This window comes from Schistocerca gregaria, chromosome 4 (genome assembly GCF_023897955.1).
Source record: "Schistocerca gregaria isolate iqSchGreg1 chromosome 4, iqSchGreg1.2, whole genome shotgun sequence".
NCBI lineage: Eukaryota > Metazoa > Arthropoda > Insecta > Orthoptera > Acrididae > Schistocerca > Schistocerca gregaria.
Genome location: NC_064923.1, coordinates 446,146,564 through 446,160,322, shown reverse-complemented (window position 1 = coordinate 446,160,322; position 13,759 = coordinate 446,146,564). Strand labels below are relative to the sequence as shown.

The 13,759-nt window shown below is 42.8% G+C and overlaps 1 protein-coding gene across 1 annotated transcript in view; it reads left to right on the top strand.

The window, feature by feature from the left end:
* LOC126267364 (inhibitory POU protein) overlaps positions 1-13,759 on the top strand; it is a 449,384-nt gene that overhangs the window by 400,589 nt on the left and 35,036 nt on the right. The window contains exon 4 of the mRNA XM_049972505.1: positions 9,921-10,100. Coding sequence (XP_049828462.1) covers positions 9,921-10,100 — 180 coding nt within the window. The remainder of the gene's footprint in view (positions 1-9,920; positions 10,101-13,759) is intronic.

Sequence of the window (13,759 nt, the reverse complement as noted above, 5' to 3'; positions counted from 1 at the left end):
CATGTTACCATGCACGGTCTACTACGCTGGCAAGCTATCAGTTTACAAAAACTTGGCTATTTAGCAAATACTTCCATCCTTGGGCCGAAAACCAATGATCAGCCCTTTGGGCGTCAGATAAATCGGTCCATTCCCACTTTATAACAACGAGTGCACTGTTTTCCGAGTCCTGCAGACACACTTTATATACCCTCCACTGCTACTGCTGCCACCTAGCGTTTTTGAGTGGTTACTACACTTTGATGTCGAACATAGGCGATGGTGTCTTGGTGTGACACCGTGTAGCTTGTATAGTACGTGCAACTGTTGGTTAGGATTGTCGCGCTCGTGTAGCTAACTTGTACTGAAGTATGCGGAGAAAATGAAAGATAGTTTCTCAGCTTACACGTCACAGGGCCAGGGGATTTCGATAAATGCAGTGTGAAAGTTTCCACTTCAACGGCCACAGAACCAAAATAATTTTCATGTAAGAGATTTCCTTGCAGAATACAAAATTTCCACTGAAACGGTATCTTGCAGCTGAACTTCAACGCTTCTAGGGTGCTTCGCAGGGCATTTTTCGCTACATTCAGTGCCGTATAACATGTAAAAAAAATCTGTATATAAAATTTTATACGTTCTCTCTGTGTACTCTATTCACTGGTCTACCGATAAGGTGTGCTGTAATTGTCCATCATGTGACTTTTATATCTTTTATTTCTTCGAGTGTATAGTTCTGCAGAAACATCCCCGTTTGTTTTACATTTATGTCTGAGAAGTGGTACAGCTTTTAAGGCGACTGATCTTTGTGAGAGTATGGTAGATCTGCATGCGCCGTTGCAACACATGCATTGAGACTGGCGGTCGTCAATTTGAACTGTTACTATGAGCTGTATTGTTGTTAGCCGGCCGCAGTGACCGAGCGGTTCTAGGCGCTACAGTCTGGAACCGCGCGATCGCTACGGTCGCAGGTTCGAATCCTGCCTCGGGCATGGATGTGTGTGATGTCCTCAGGTTAGTTACGTTTAAGTAGTTCTAAGTTCTATGTGACTGATGACCTCAGACGTTAAGTCCCATAGCGCTCAGAGCCATTTTTTGTATTGTTGTTATGCGATGTAGGCTTTGTATGTTCATAACACAGTAAAATTGCACTCTCGACCATTGGTTGCCCGTTCTTAACATAATCGGTTGTGGACCCAACATCACTAGCTTCAATTTCATCCAAAAGGTATGAGGTACCCTGTATGTTATTGTACTTCGATCAGCTGCTACGAAGTTTGCCCCTTTCATCCTAGTTCCTTCAGAAGTGTCGTCCTGGAATGAGAGCACTTTTCTCAAAATGAACCAAATAATCTGGAACAGGTTTCCCATTTATTGAGATGTTAATCACAATATATTGGTTTCGAGTCGTCGTTGCTCATCCTAAGTGGTAATGTTACTGTTGTGGTCGTCAGCCCAGTGACTGGTTTGATGCAGCTCTCCACACTAATTTACGCTGAGCAAGCCTCTCTATATCTAAATAACTAATACAGCCTGCATCCATTTGAACCTGGTTCCCTGTACAATTTTTACTCAGCACTCTTCCCTCTGTTACTATCGTGTGGATTCTGTCTTTTACAATAGTACGAAGTCTTATTTGGACCAAACCTACTACAAATTTTTAATGCGTCTTCAGTGGTCAGTTCTTTAACTTCTGCATTAATGCCAGGTGTTCTACTAAACACAGATGAACGCCCGTGTATAGAAGAAAGCACGGGAATAACAGGAACGAAAAATATCAATAACTGAGGGTGCTTTAAATAAAGAGAAAGCGTCAGGTCCAAATAATACTTTGGTGTATATAGCAGCAAAAAACGAAATAATACCATGTTATTTGGAATATCGTTAAATGCACAAAGCTTTACTTTAAAATTCAATGCGACAGATAACCACGCACCTCAAAGCTTGATCAGTGTTTACTATAATAGGCGGAAAACCCCATCTGTAGCTGAAAATGTAACTTTCTGCAATTATTGCATCTCATATTATCACTACCACTCGAATTATTGATGTTTTTCACTTATAAACTCCTGTACTTTTGATATCCCGAAAGCACGAACATTTCATGAGGAGAAGACTCAATAAGTTTAGTTCTCAATTTCCTGAAAATATACATTTACCGTATGTACGTCACGTGTTAGGTATAGGTTCCATTTCCCCATGCAAGGAGAGTTTCAAGTCACATTTGCCAAGGGCTGCCGGCGAATAACACGGACTGCGTATGCGAGTCGCAGTGCAGAAAGAGAGAGAGAAAGGGGGATGGGGGAGGTAGAGAGAGACAGAGAAAGACGGAAAGAAGAGACAACGCAGCGTATAAACGGCAAAAGGAGGACGACAAATGTCGGGGAAAACACGCGGACAAAACAGGAGACTCTGCGGGGACTGTTTCCCTGCAGGAGGCGGCCTAAAAGAAGGAGAGTCGGGCTCATAAATATTTTACCAGCAAACTTAGTAGTTTTGCCGGAGGGGAGCGAGGGCGCTGCGTCAAGTGGACGGCCTGCCCCCTTCCCCCGCCCCCTCCCCCCCTCCCGCAACCCCCTTCCCCTCCTAACCCCCTCCCCATTTATTGCGCCCCTGCGGTCGCGCTGCGCCGGGCGCACGCTGTAAACGCAGCCCCACGCAATCCGCCACCGGCTCGCGAAATTCGCTGTTTCGCAGACCAGCTTCACTCTTTTTTCCTGAAGAGGATCGACGGTGTCGAAACGTTGCGGAACAACATGGCACGCGGTGACGCAACAGTTTCTGTCACTATATGCTGTACGTATATACTCTGTTAGTTAATACACTGTACATGGCCGGGAGTACTTCGTACCAGTGCTAGTGATTTGGTGTCCTATCCCATGTCGGGGTATTGAACGAGGCAAAAATGAAAGGAATGGAGCAGAACAACAATGAATTTGGGGTAATACAGAGAGGTAACACATGAATTAGTAATAAATAAATAAATAACTGTTTTAATATTAACTATCAGACAGAACAAAAAAGGAAAAATAAGGCTGGAAGATACACAGCTGGAAACAAGAGATAACTACAAGTATCTTGGGCGCATCATGTAAGCTTTTTATGCAATTCCTCTATATATGAAACATGCAATGTTGTTTTTCTAAAAAATTCTCTCCTCGCTTAGCGTGTGTTTTAGATATCGTTTTCAACTGCTGAGCAAAACTGACTCCTTGTTGGTCCTTTGTTACGCATGTGAATAGTGTCATGAAATACAACTTAAATCTTAATGAAATGCTGAATTTGAAATAATGAAAATAAATCTAATTAAATGCGAAAAGTAATCAACTATATCCTTAGAGAAAATTATTTTATTGACTCTCGATGCTGAAGTACATCACAAAAGTTACGTCTTATGAAGTGCAATACCTGACTTGAAATATCCACAAAATAAAATATTGATAAACACGATAGAAAATAACTGTTTCAGAAAACCTACACTGTTTACTGTAGAATAATCTGCTTACTTAACACAACGCCTCGATATTCTGACTATGTACTGTTTACCCACAAGAATGCAAAGTGGGGTCTGCCCTGAAATAAAAGTAACTTACCTCTCACCCAGCGTGCTGTTTTATGGCTGGTGTACTGCACTTCTGGAAAGTAAATTGGAATCAGTAAACGCAGCAGTTAAACAAAAATGATCTACTCTAAATTTTTCTTTGCACGCGACAAAGCATTTTAAACTTTACTACGAATGATGCAGGTGGGTTTTACTTTATAAAATACTGTACAATCTAAAGAACACTCTAAAAATTGCGGATCTCTCTCATTACAAAACTACAAACATTTAAACCAGTTGCGTAAATACGATATATACGACGTTGCCGTATATGTTATTCGTATATGTGTGTCCAAAGGAACTTTGCATCGTAATACGAATAACACAGGCAGTGCAATATCGTATTTATTTGCCGATACAGGGCAAGCGACTTTCAAGTACAACGTCTGACCTGCACAGGAATATACGTAGTGGATGTACGAGTACGGGTCGTAGAAACATGATTGACAACACATGGAAGTTTGGGTCTGGCTGCGAGTCAGGCACGGATAGATAAATGGTAATGCAAGGCATCTGGTTTCGACTGCCGGTCCGGCACAAACTTTCATTGTCGTCATTCCATTCTACAGCTGATGATAGTCCTTATTCGTAATTGAGAATTAATTTGATGATTTGCCTAATTTGTGCCACAATGAAAACAAAGAGATGAAGTGTACACAAATCATGAATATTATTACTGATCTAAGGGACGGAGATTCCCTTCAATTGATTGTTCTGACAAACAAACATTTCATTTTTGCACACGTATGGGCTACCTTGATATATTCCTCCAAAAATCTTCTCTGTCAATACAGACAATAAAATAATTTTATGAACAATTTTTCATCACCATAATGAAGTATTCTAGATAATTTCTACCAGATTCCCAAATATCAGATCGTCTTCTCTGAAACTCAATTGCTTGCTACTATGCCTGTAACAATAATTTTCCAGCGTTTCACAATTGGCTGGCGACCAAGCGCACCACAGATTACATTAAACACACAGTCGAGGATCATATCCGCTACTAGTGCAGCTCGCTCATGCACCTTGTCCCAGTACCGTAAAGGCGAATTATTTACAATGGTAAAAAACACATTAAAACCTTACAATCACTTCAAGCGGTAACAGGATTCAGCCTGAAATCAGTAAATGAATTAAAAAATCATATCAGTTCTGCCATCAAGTGTTAAATATCGTCTGGAAAGAACAAATCAAAATATTTTCATATCTTATGACCTAGTAACACATGGCGTAGAAAACAAGGCAACAATTAAACAGACCGACAGAAAACTGTAGGTCACAGAAACGAAGCTCTTACCAACCATGGCACAGAAATCTAGGAAGGATACGATAAGAAATAAAGAAATAAGGAAAGGAGAATAGATCCTTACGAAAAAATTACAAGGACTCGTTTTAGGTGATTTGCCCATGTTAAACGAATGGGCGAGGGATGGATATCAAACAACGGCTACGTTCATACGTGATCTGATAGAAAATCGGTAGGAAAACTAAGGAAGATGGCTGGACGAACTGAAGGAGGACATGGGGACTAGAGGAGTCAGCTCGGATGCAACCCTGAGGTACGAATTATACGTGGGCAGACATATGTGGTGTGCGTATGTAAATCTCACCGCGCAGCTGGAGTGGAAAACAGTGGATGATGATGACACATCTCAGCGAGTGCCTAATTGCCTATTATTCTCGTGATCGCTTTGGGATATATACGATGGAGGCAGCAAAATTGTTGCATAGTTTTCTTTGAGTTATTGTGGCTTTTTTCGCAGCTCATTTGTGGCAAATGGATTGTCGTACCATGCTTTAACTAACCTCACCTGTAACAGCCTAATAGCCTTCCATCATGTGATGACATTCCAAATTTTAGATATCTCTTCAGCATTTTCCTACAAAATATTGAACAGATTTTGTAATCAAGCTTGCTCATCGTAGATAGCATATCTTACAAAACAAATAATAACAAGATTATAGAGACAATTAAAACTATCTATTGTTATGATTTTTCCCTTATATATGTATTCATAGCTTTAACGTGGTAACCCAGTCTTGTCATGAGATTAACCCATTTCCTGAGCGACTGTAACAGCCACAGCTGCTACCTCTTAAGTCTGTGTTTTCGATTGAAAGACGTAACTCAAAGGACTTTTTCGCTATGCAGGTATTCTAAGGCGTTGGTGATGTTTCATGGAGTATCGGTGTCTAGGATAATTGTAGTAGATTGCAAATGATCTCAGTGTAAGAGAAATGGCGACTATTAAATGTAGAGAAATGGTATGAAAGGACGAAAATAAAGTCCAGTCACAGAGCGATTCATGTATAGCTCGTAGCAGACATCATGAAGCTAGACAACATGAAACTAACAACAAGCGAACTGAGAATACAACGCAGGCTTCTGTTGCGTGCCGTACAACTTACATCAAAGGCAAAGGATCAAGAAATAATATTCATTTTTGTCATCAACAGAACTTGACTTCCTCAGTAGATATAATTATTCAAAAAAGAACAGAAACGCTATTATTTTCGATTAACGATCTCAATAGTGAACAGAGCCAGGAATAAGCGTTTCATGATTCTTTAATGTTTCCGGTTTCGGGCTGAATACAATGACTTACTGTTTTGTCCTCGGCCTTTCGAAATCCTTTTTGCGTGACAGACCACCCTGAAGAGGTTATTTGGAAACACTTCTACACGACATACACCTGCGGAGAAATCTTTTTCGTTTTATGAACTTTGCTCTAAAGTTTAGTGTCTTATCCGCGGTTGTGAGTTTTGTCTCTGTTCTACTTCTCTGCACGTATTTGACTAACTCATATAGAGTTTTCAAAGAAAGAATGCAAACTGTTGTCACAATAATTATCTGTATACAAGATATGTGTGAAAATTTTGCTGTGTAGCCCATTGCAACATTCTGGCTGAAAGTCGGCTAATGCGACAATATCAGCTTGGTGGAAATGTATACGAATGTGTAAAAGAGTATACGCTGCAAACAAAGCTGTATGACGCAGTGGCTAAAACGCGTAAAGTATAATGCGGTGGCTGAAACCCACGATTTCTCTTCACCTTTTAAGCAAACACTGGCATGACTGGTTTCGGAACGAAACAGCCGACTTCCTTCTCGATCTTTCTCAATTCTTGTCTCGTGCTACTTGTTCAATGGCTTCGTTACTGACGGAAAGTTAAACCTTAATTTTCCTTCCATACTTTGTAGTGTTCAAAATGAGAAAAGCATTGCTTTGCTTAGTAAGTCAAGAGAAGGAAGCGTAGCTGAGAAGAGAAGAATGAGGCACAAGGGTACATACCCAGAAGATAATGTCGAGTTTACTCCACAGTTTTTCCGCCGACGCAGGAGTACATCTCGTCTTCACCTAAGTTTGAATCTTGGTATTCCCACAATTTCATCCAGTCCACATTCCGGTAGTATTCATACAAAATTCACCTACACCGAAACAAAAGGGCGTAATAGGACGAAACCACGAGCTGCTAAATAATATACTAAGGGGGACAGATGCCAATGTAACCTCTTATATCTCATTCGGATTCTCATGTGAATGGATGTCGTATTTGGGGTCGGAGTAACCAAACAAGATGTCCGGAATTTTTCGTTTTTCATCCTAAATAAGCTTGTAGTGGGCGCTTAATTCTAAGAACAATAGATTTTTAATTTAAGGGAAAATCAGCACATGCTCCAACTGTTCCTGTACTCACAAATTAAATCTAAATTGTTTCTCAACAGAACAGTCTGCTAACTCATCCAATTTGTGTATTTAACTGCGTAAAGCCAGATCTCACATGGCACAGTTTTGTGGAACCACGTATAGGTCGGTAACTGCTAGATGTAACTTAATACAAGCGATTAGATTTCGATATATACATTTAACTTAGCGTATACTGGGGCATCTGCAGAAGTTTGGAATATATTTGCGTTTATTGACATGCGCGCAACGACGCCATGGTTTGTGATGTAGCCAACAGCATAGGTACTGCACCAACGAGGAGTGGGATCACATGTTCTTCGTGGGTGAGAGCAGATCCAGCCTGAGTCGTGGTTCTGGATGTGCCCTCATATGGCGACAGCTGGGAACACAAAACGCACACAGGAACATTGTCAAACGTGGCCGCTTTGGTGGTCCAGTTGTTTTGGCGTGTAGAGGCACAATCTTGCGCGGGAGTACTGATCCTCAGGCATGCGAACACAGTACTCTTACCGGTCAACTTATTGTGACAGTATGCTCCTTCCTGCGTCTTTGCAGAGGTAAATTTAGTTATGATGTCATGTTAGGGATGACAATGCACAACCGCATCGAAAACCAAAGGTGGGGGAGTTCTTGGAATAGAGGATATTCGGCGAATGAACTGGCCTGTCTACTCCTCCGATTTAAGTCTGCCGACGATCACGTGTGGGATATGTTGTGGAGATGTATTCCAATATGTCCACAAGCATCAAAGACTATCCACAATTGCCAGTGGCGCTGGTGGTGGAATGGAGCGACCTACCGTAAGAACTCCATATCTGTCTGCTGGCCTTCATGAGAGGACGTTGCAGAGCAAGCACTGCCGTCTGTGGTGATGACACATCCCATTGTGAATCACGACCTGTTCTTTGCATTGTCGAGGGGACCATTAAAAATCAGAGTAACTTCAGTGTAGTTACTGTGTTTGAATAAAAGACCCATTTCCGTTCATTTCTTTCATTTACCTTCTATACCATACCGTTGTTGTTCTTTGTATGTTTCGTGAAAGTTTTATCGAGCTATGTTACTCGGCATTGACACATCATGCGAAAGTTACTTTCGTCCTTAAGTTTTGGACACCAGTATGTGAATATACAGGTGCTCCAAATTAAAGCAACAAACGGAAATTTTTCACGATTGCGTTTATTTATCCACAAAACAGTATTAACAGGTGATAATAAAGTGGAAATAATGTAAAGAATACAGAGCATAAATAACTGCAACTTTCATAACGGTAGTCGTTTTTTCCAACTTAAAGGGTTTGCACACGTATTCCGGCAACTGGTTAATGTGCTCAGTATGGGGTGTGGCCACCTCTGGCAGCAATACACACCTGAAAACGACAGGGTTTGGCTGGTTCAAATGGCTCTGAGCATTATGGGACTTAACATCTGATGTAATCAGACCCCTAGAACTTAGAACTACTTAAACACACGTCCATGCCCGAGGCAGAATTCGAACCTGCGACTGTAGCGGTCGCGCGGTTCCACACTGAAGCGCCTAGAACCGCTCGGCAACTCTGACCGGCCGACGGGGTTTACTATGAATTATGTCATCATTCTCATGTTGACGGAATAAGGCCCATTCTTCCTGCAGAGCTGCTCACAAGTCTTGGAGAGTAACGGGGAAGGCGAACTCTAGAAAGGAAATTGCTTACGATACGCTCGTTCGTCCAGTCTTATTGTTCGTCTGTATAGGACCGTTACCAGTTGGGTCTGATTCAAGAGATTGAGAAGGTGCAAAAAAGAGCGGCAAGATTCGTGACTAGTACATTTAGCCATGGCGAGAGCGTTACAGATCTCTTTCAGACAGTTGTTTTTCCCTCACGTAATCCGCGACTGGAACAGAGGAGGGGAAATATGAATTTGGCACGAATTGTGTCCTCCACCATACACCGCTTCGTGGCTAGTGGAGTATATATGTAGACGTAGATGTGGGACTTAGCAACTGAGGTCATCAGTCCTCTAGACTCAGAATTACTTAAACCTAACTAAGCTAAGGACATCACACACATGTATGCCCGAGGCAGGATTCGAACCTGCGACCGTAACAGCAGCGTGGTTCCGGACTGAAGCGCCTAGAACCGCTTGGCCACAGCGGCCGGCCCTTGCAACACTAAGGCGGTGTTGTCGCGCCCTTAAAGCCAAATAACGCTCCTCTCTTTCTGATGTCACACGTGTTCAGCCCTGCTCTGGTATTCGGAATAGAGTTTCGGTCCGTGGAGCAACGTAAGTTTCTCCTGCTTCAATTCTTCGTATGGCTCTCTACCACAGAGAGTCTGGTAGGCGTCCTCTGTGTGCCATACCGCTCCGTCTGCGACTGTGTGCACAGCGATTGTGGAGGTGGGACTAGCCGGCGAAAACCCCTTTGCTAGGTGCCCTGACGTCATCGTCGGCGTGGTTGTTCGTTGACCTCAACGCCATGTTGCGCGCAGAACACAGTCAGACGGACATCTGTTGACAATTTGTGTGATTACGTCGTGAACTAGACGCAGGACGGGGAAATGGCTGTTTGTTGCTTTAATTTTGGACACCAGTGTATGTAGGCCTGTGTTGCTAACAAGTGAGTGAACTCATGTGAGCTGACGGTGTGCGCGTGTTTCGGTGTTGCAGGGCGACCTGTTCAGCGGGCTGAACGACGGCCTGCTGAGCCGCGCGGAGGCGCTGGCGGCGGTGGACATGGGCAAGCACCAGGCGAGCGCCACGCCGGGGCTGCCGCAGCTCAAGCACGACGTCATGTACCACCACGGCATGCCCGCGCCGCACCCCGCGCCCGGCGCCCGGCCGCACCAGGTAGCCCTCGCCACACTCCGGGCGTCACCCCACCACAGGCCAAGTCGCCACCCTGACATCGTCTCCAAGCGTTAACAACACAGAACACATTGCAAATCCAATTAACCTGCAAACAACCTCCCCCCCCCCCTTTCACAATTCTCAGTGTAATATGAAGGGCGTTCCATGTTGATTTACACTTTATTTTATCCCGGCATCAACGGTGTGCCATTTGACACGCCATAACAGTTGGCAGTATGTAGTGCGCTGGTCTGACCGTAGGTGGCAGGACGCTCACTAGAAGTGTGATCCCTGCACAGTAAAACCCATGTCACCAACTGTCGTAACGTGAGCGGACAACACGGAGTGTGATCATCGAGGAGGGCCCTGGATAACATGGTTTTTGTGGAAGGAGGGTGTAAACTCTGTGGATAGTCACAAGCGAATGGTGGCAATATGTACAGGTGTGTAATGCCACCAAAAATGGTCTTCCAACATGATAACGACCGTCCCCATGCCTCTGTCGGATCAGGCCGCGGAAGATCCAACGCCACCGACCGACCGCCGTGACATCGTCAGTCTATAGGTCTCACTGGATGAGAATATGGAGGGGAATAACGATCAACACACCCCTCTCCCGGGAGTTGTCAGTTTTCGTGACCACAGCCGCTACTTCTCAATCAAGTACCTTCTCAAGCTGTCTCGCAATGGTTGAGGGCACCCTGCTTGCCAGCATCGCTCGGAACACCAGGACGATCACCTATCGAAGGGCTACCCAACCCCAAGTGCACTTACTTTCCGTGATGTGACCAAGTGTTACAGCTGCGGCAAGTCCGTTGGCTCTCGTCCCCTTACGAGTCGGGAAAACACGGTTGTCATCGCTGAAATAGTCTTCGAGGTACTCTCACGCCAGCTGTATTCTCCTGACTTGGCATCTTGTCAACACCACGAAATAGGGGCTATGAAGAAATCTCTGCCCGGACATCACTTCGCAGACTTCCAGGAACTGCGAGTAGCTGTCCGGTAGTGCGTGCGACAGACTCCAGAGCGGCTCGAGGAGGATCTACAGAACTTAAAAAAAATGTTAGGAGAATATGGTGAAAGTGACAGTAGCTGGAACCCCATTCCTGTGAATGGCAGCCATGGTAATGAAAATGAGTGTTTGGTGTCATTAGCCGTGAGACCCCTTGCGGAGCAGGTCCGGCCGCCTTGGTGCAGGTCTTATTACATTCGACGCCACATTGGGCGACCTGCGCGCCGTGTGGGCATGAAATGACGATTAAGACAACACCCAGTCCCTGAGCGGAGAAAATCTCTGACCCAGCTGGGAATCGAACCCGGGCCCGTAGGCTGGCAATCCGTCACGCTGACCACTCAGCTACCGGGGCGGACTTGGTACCCATGGTGTTTTGACTCGTATGGGGACGAGAACTGTGTTTCGAGAGCACTTTTCGTGACGCTGCGCTCTCTCCACACACCGACACTAGTAGGCTGCGATTATCCGCAGTGTTCACATCCTCCTTCCACAGAAACCACGGTGTGCAGCGTCGTTCCTGACCATCACACTCCATATTGCCTGCTCACGCTAAGACAGCAGTCTGGAAAATGGGCTGTAGGTTCTACTGTGCAGGGATTACACTTCTAGTCAGTATACTGCAACCTTTGCTTAGACCAAAGTACTACATAGCTGTAACTGTAACGAAGAGTCAACTGGTGCACCATGAACTATGGGAAACAATAAAGTGAAAAGCAATATGGTGCGTCCCTTGTAGCTAATCCGACACTATTCTTTACTGCTCTCTTCTTTTTCTTTTGATTTATTTGGCCTTCAGTCTCTAGAAACCTAAAACGTAATTAACTGTCATTCAGCACAAAACACATATTAGTGACATAATATGAGAACATACAAATACATCGATTCATTGATCATTTTGTGAATGTTGCAGTTCTTCCTATTTCTCCCTTGCTAAGAAAATAGGAAAGGAATTCCACCTTATGCATCATGACACCTCTTTAGTTTTGGTCCCATTCAGATGTGTTTCAGCACTTCTTGTGCTATCTTCAGTGGGTTTATTTGTTTATTTTTCTTCTATAAAGCGTTATTATCACGATACATAGTGGGTCTCTGTCGGAGATTTATAGTAAACAGAAAAACAAAATAACGTTTTGCTGGTTACAGATGACAAGCTGGAGATTGCGTAGTAGACTTAGAGCTACTAGCACAAACATCCGTAGCTTCATGTGATGTATGTAAACAAAGGCATACATCCACTTTATTTCCAAATATACAACAAAACTAAGAAATTTAAATGTATAGTAGATAAAGAACAAAGAATGCTTCAGCACAATGACACATGCCTCAGTTTTGTATGTATCCTATACAATGCAAATTATTTGAATATAATTGCTCATTTTACACATGTAAATATTTTTACCAAAATTTTCTTTAAAGATAACATGTAACAACAATTTTGCAGAAGAAAAATACACAAATGAACCTACTGAAGACAGTACAAAAAATTCTGGAACGCGTCTGAGTGAAAACTAAATTACAAAGAAGTCTTGCAGAAGGCGGAATTCCTCTCTAAATTGATTGACATACAGTTAAAATGCTGAACAACAGGTTTCCTTGATTTATAAAGAAAGAGAGAGGGACAACACAACAATGTTAACGACTAACAATGCTTTCGGAGCACAAAGATAAATGAAAAGTGAAAATGTTAAATATTCTAAGTGCCAAATCACACATTTGTCTGGAGAATCAAAAAAAGAAATTAGAACGTATTTTCAAACCACAGAAATATGTTGTTAACCACGTCACTGAAAACTATAATGAGGCAAATTAGAAGGTAAATAATCTATTAAAAACGTTCTAAGTGCCATACCCTGGAAATGATTGATTCTAAGTGCCAATAAGAAAGTTTTTCTTTCAGGTACCATTAATATTGAGGCACTGCGTTTTATTTGCTATAGTACAAGTTCAGAAATACAGCAGTAATATTTTAATTAGTAGGACTGAATACAACAAAAACATTTTCTCATAACTTTTAAATCTTTTACTCGAGAGTAACAAAATGAAATTCAGGACAACATCTCTCAACTTTGACTTCTGTTTCTTACAACTCCCTGAGCTATTGACGGAGAAATGACAACATCCTCCATAGGTTTTTCTCTTTTGCAACCGATAAACGTCGCTGGTTTTTCAGATGAAGTACCGTATGTCCATACAGCAGCCATGTTTTTTCCTCTTTTGAATACATAGATTTTTTTTTTGTTCTTCTGTTTCAGAGTACCAATTTTAATAGCCTTTTTGGGTTCAGTGTCACACTCGAAATCTACCACTAACTCTTACTGACTGAAATTGGGACTGATCTGACCATGCCAGAGTTTTCCAATAGTCTATAGCCCAACGTCGGGTGGCCTAGACAATGTATGTAAAGTGCTACAAGATGTTTGAAATTCTGTCAAAAATTGGAGTAACTTACACGGAAAGGCAAGTAATATGCAACATGTACATGGGCCAAAATGGAACAATAACATTCGAAGAAGAAGAACGATGTGCTCGGATTAAATAGGATGGAAGACAGGGATGCAGTCTTTCTCCCGTATTTTTCAATCTACATATCGAAGAAACGATGGCGGAATTAAAAGGAAGGTTAAAAAGAGGGATTCAATTCAGG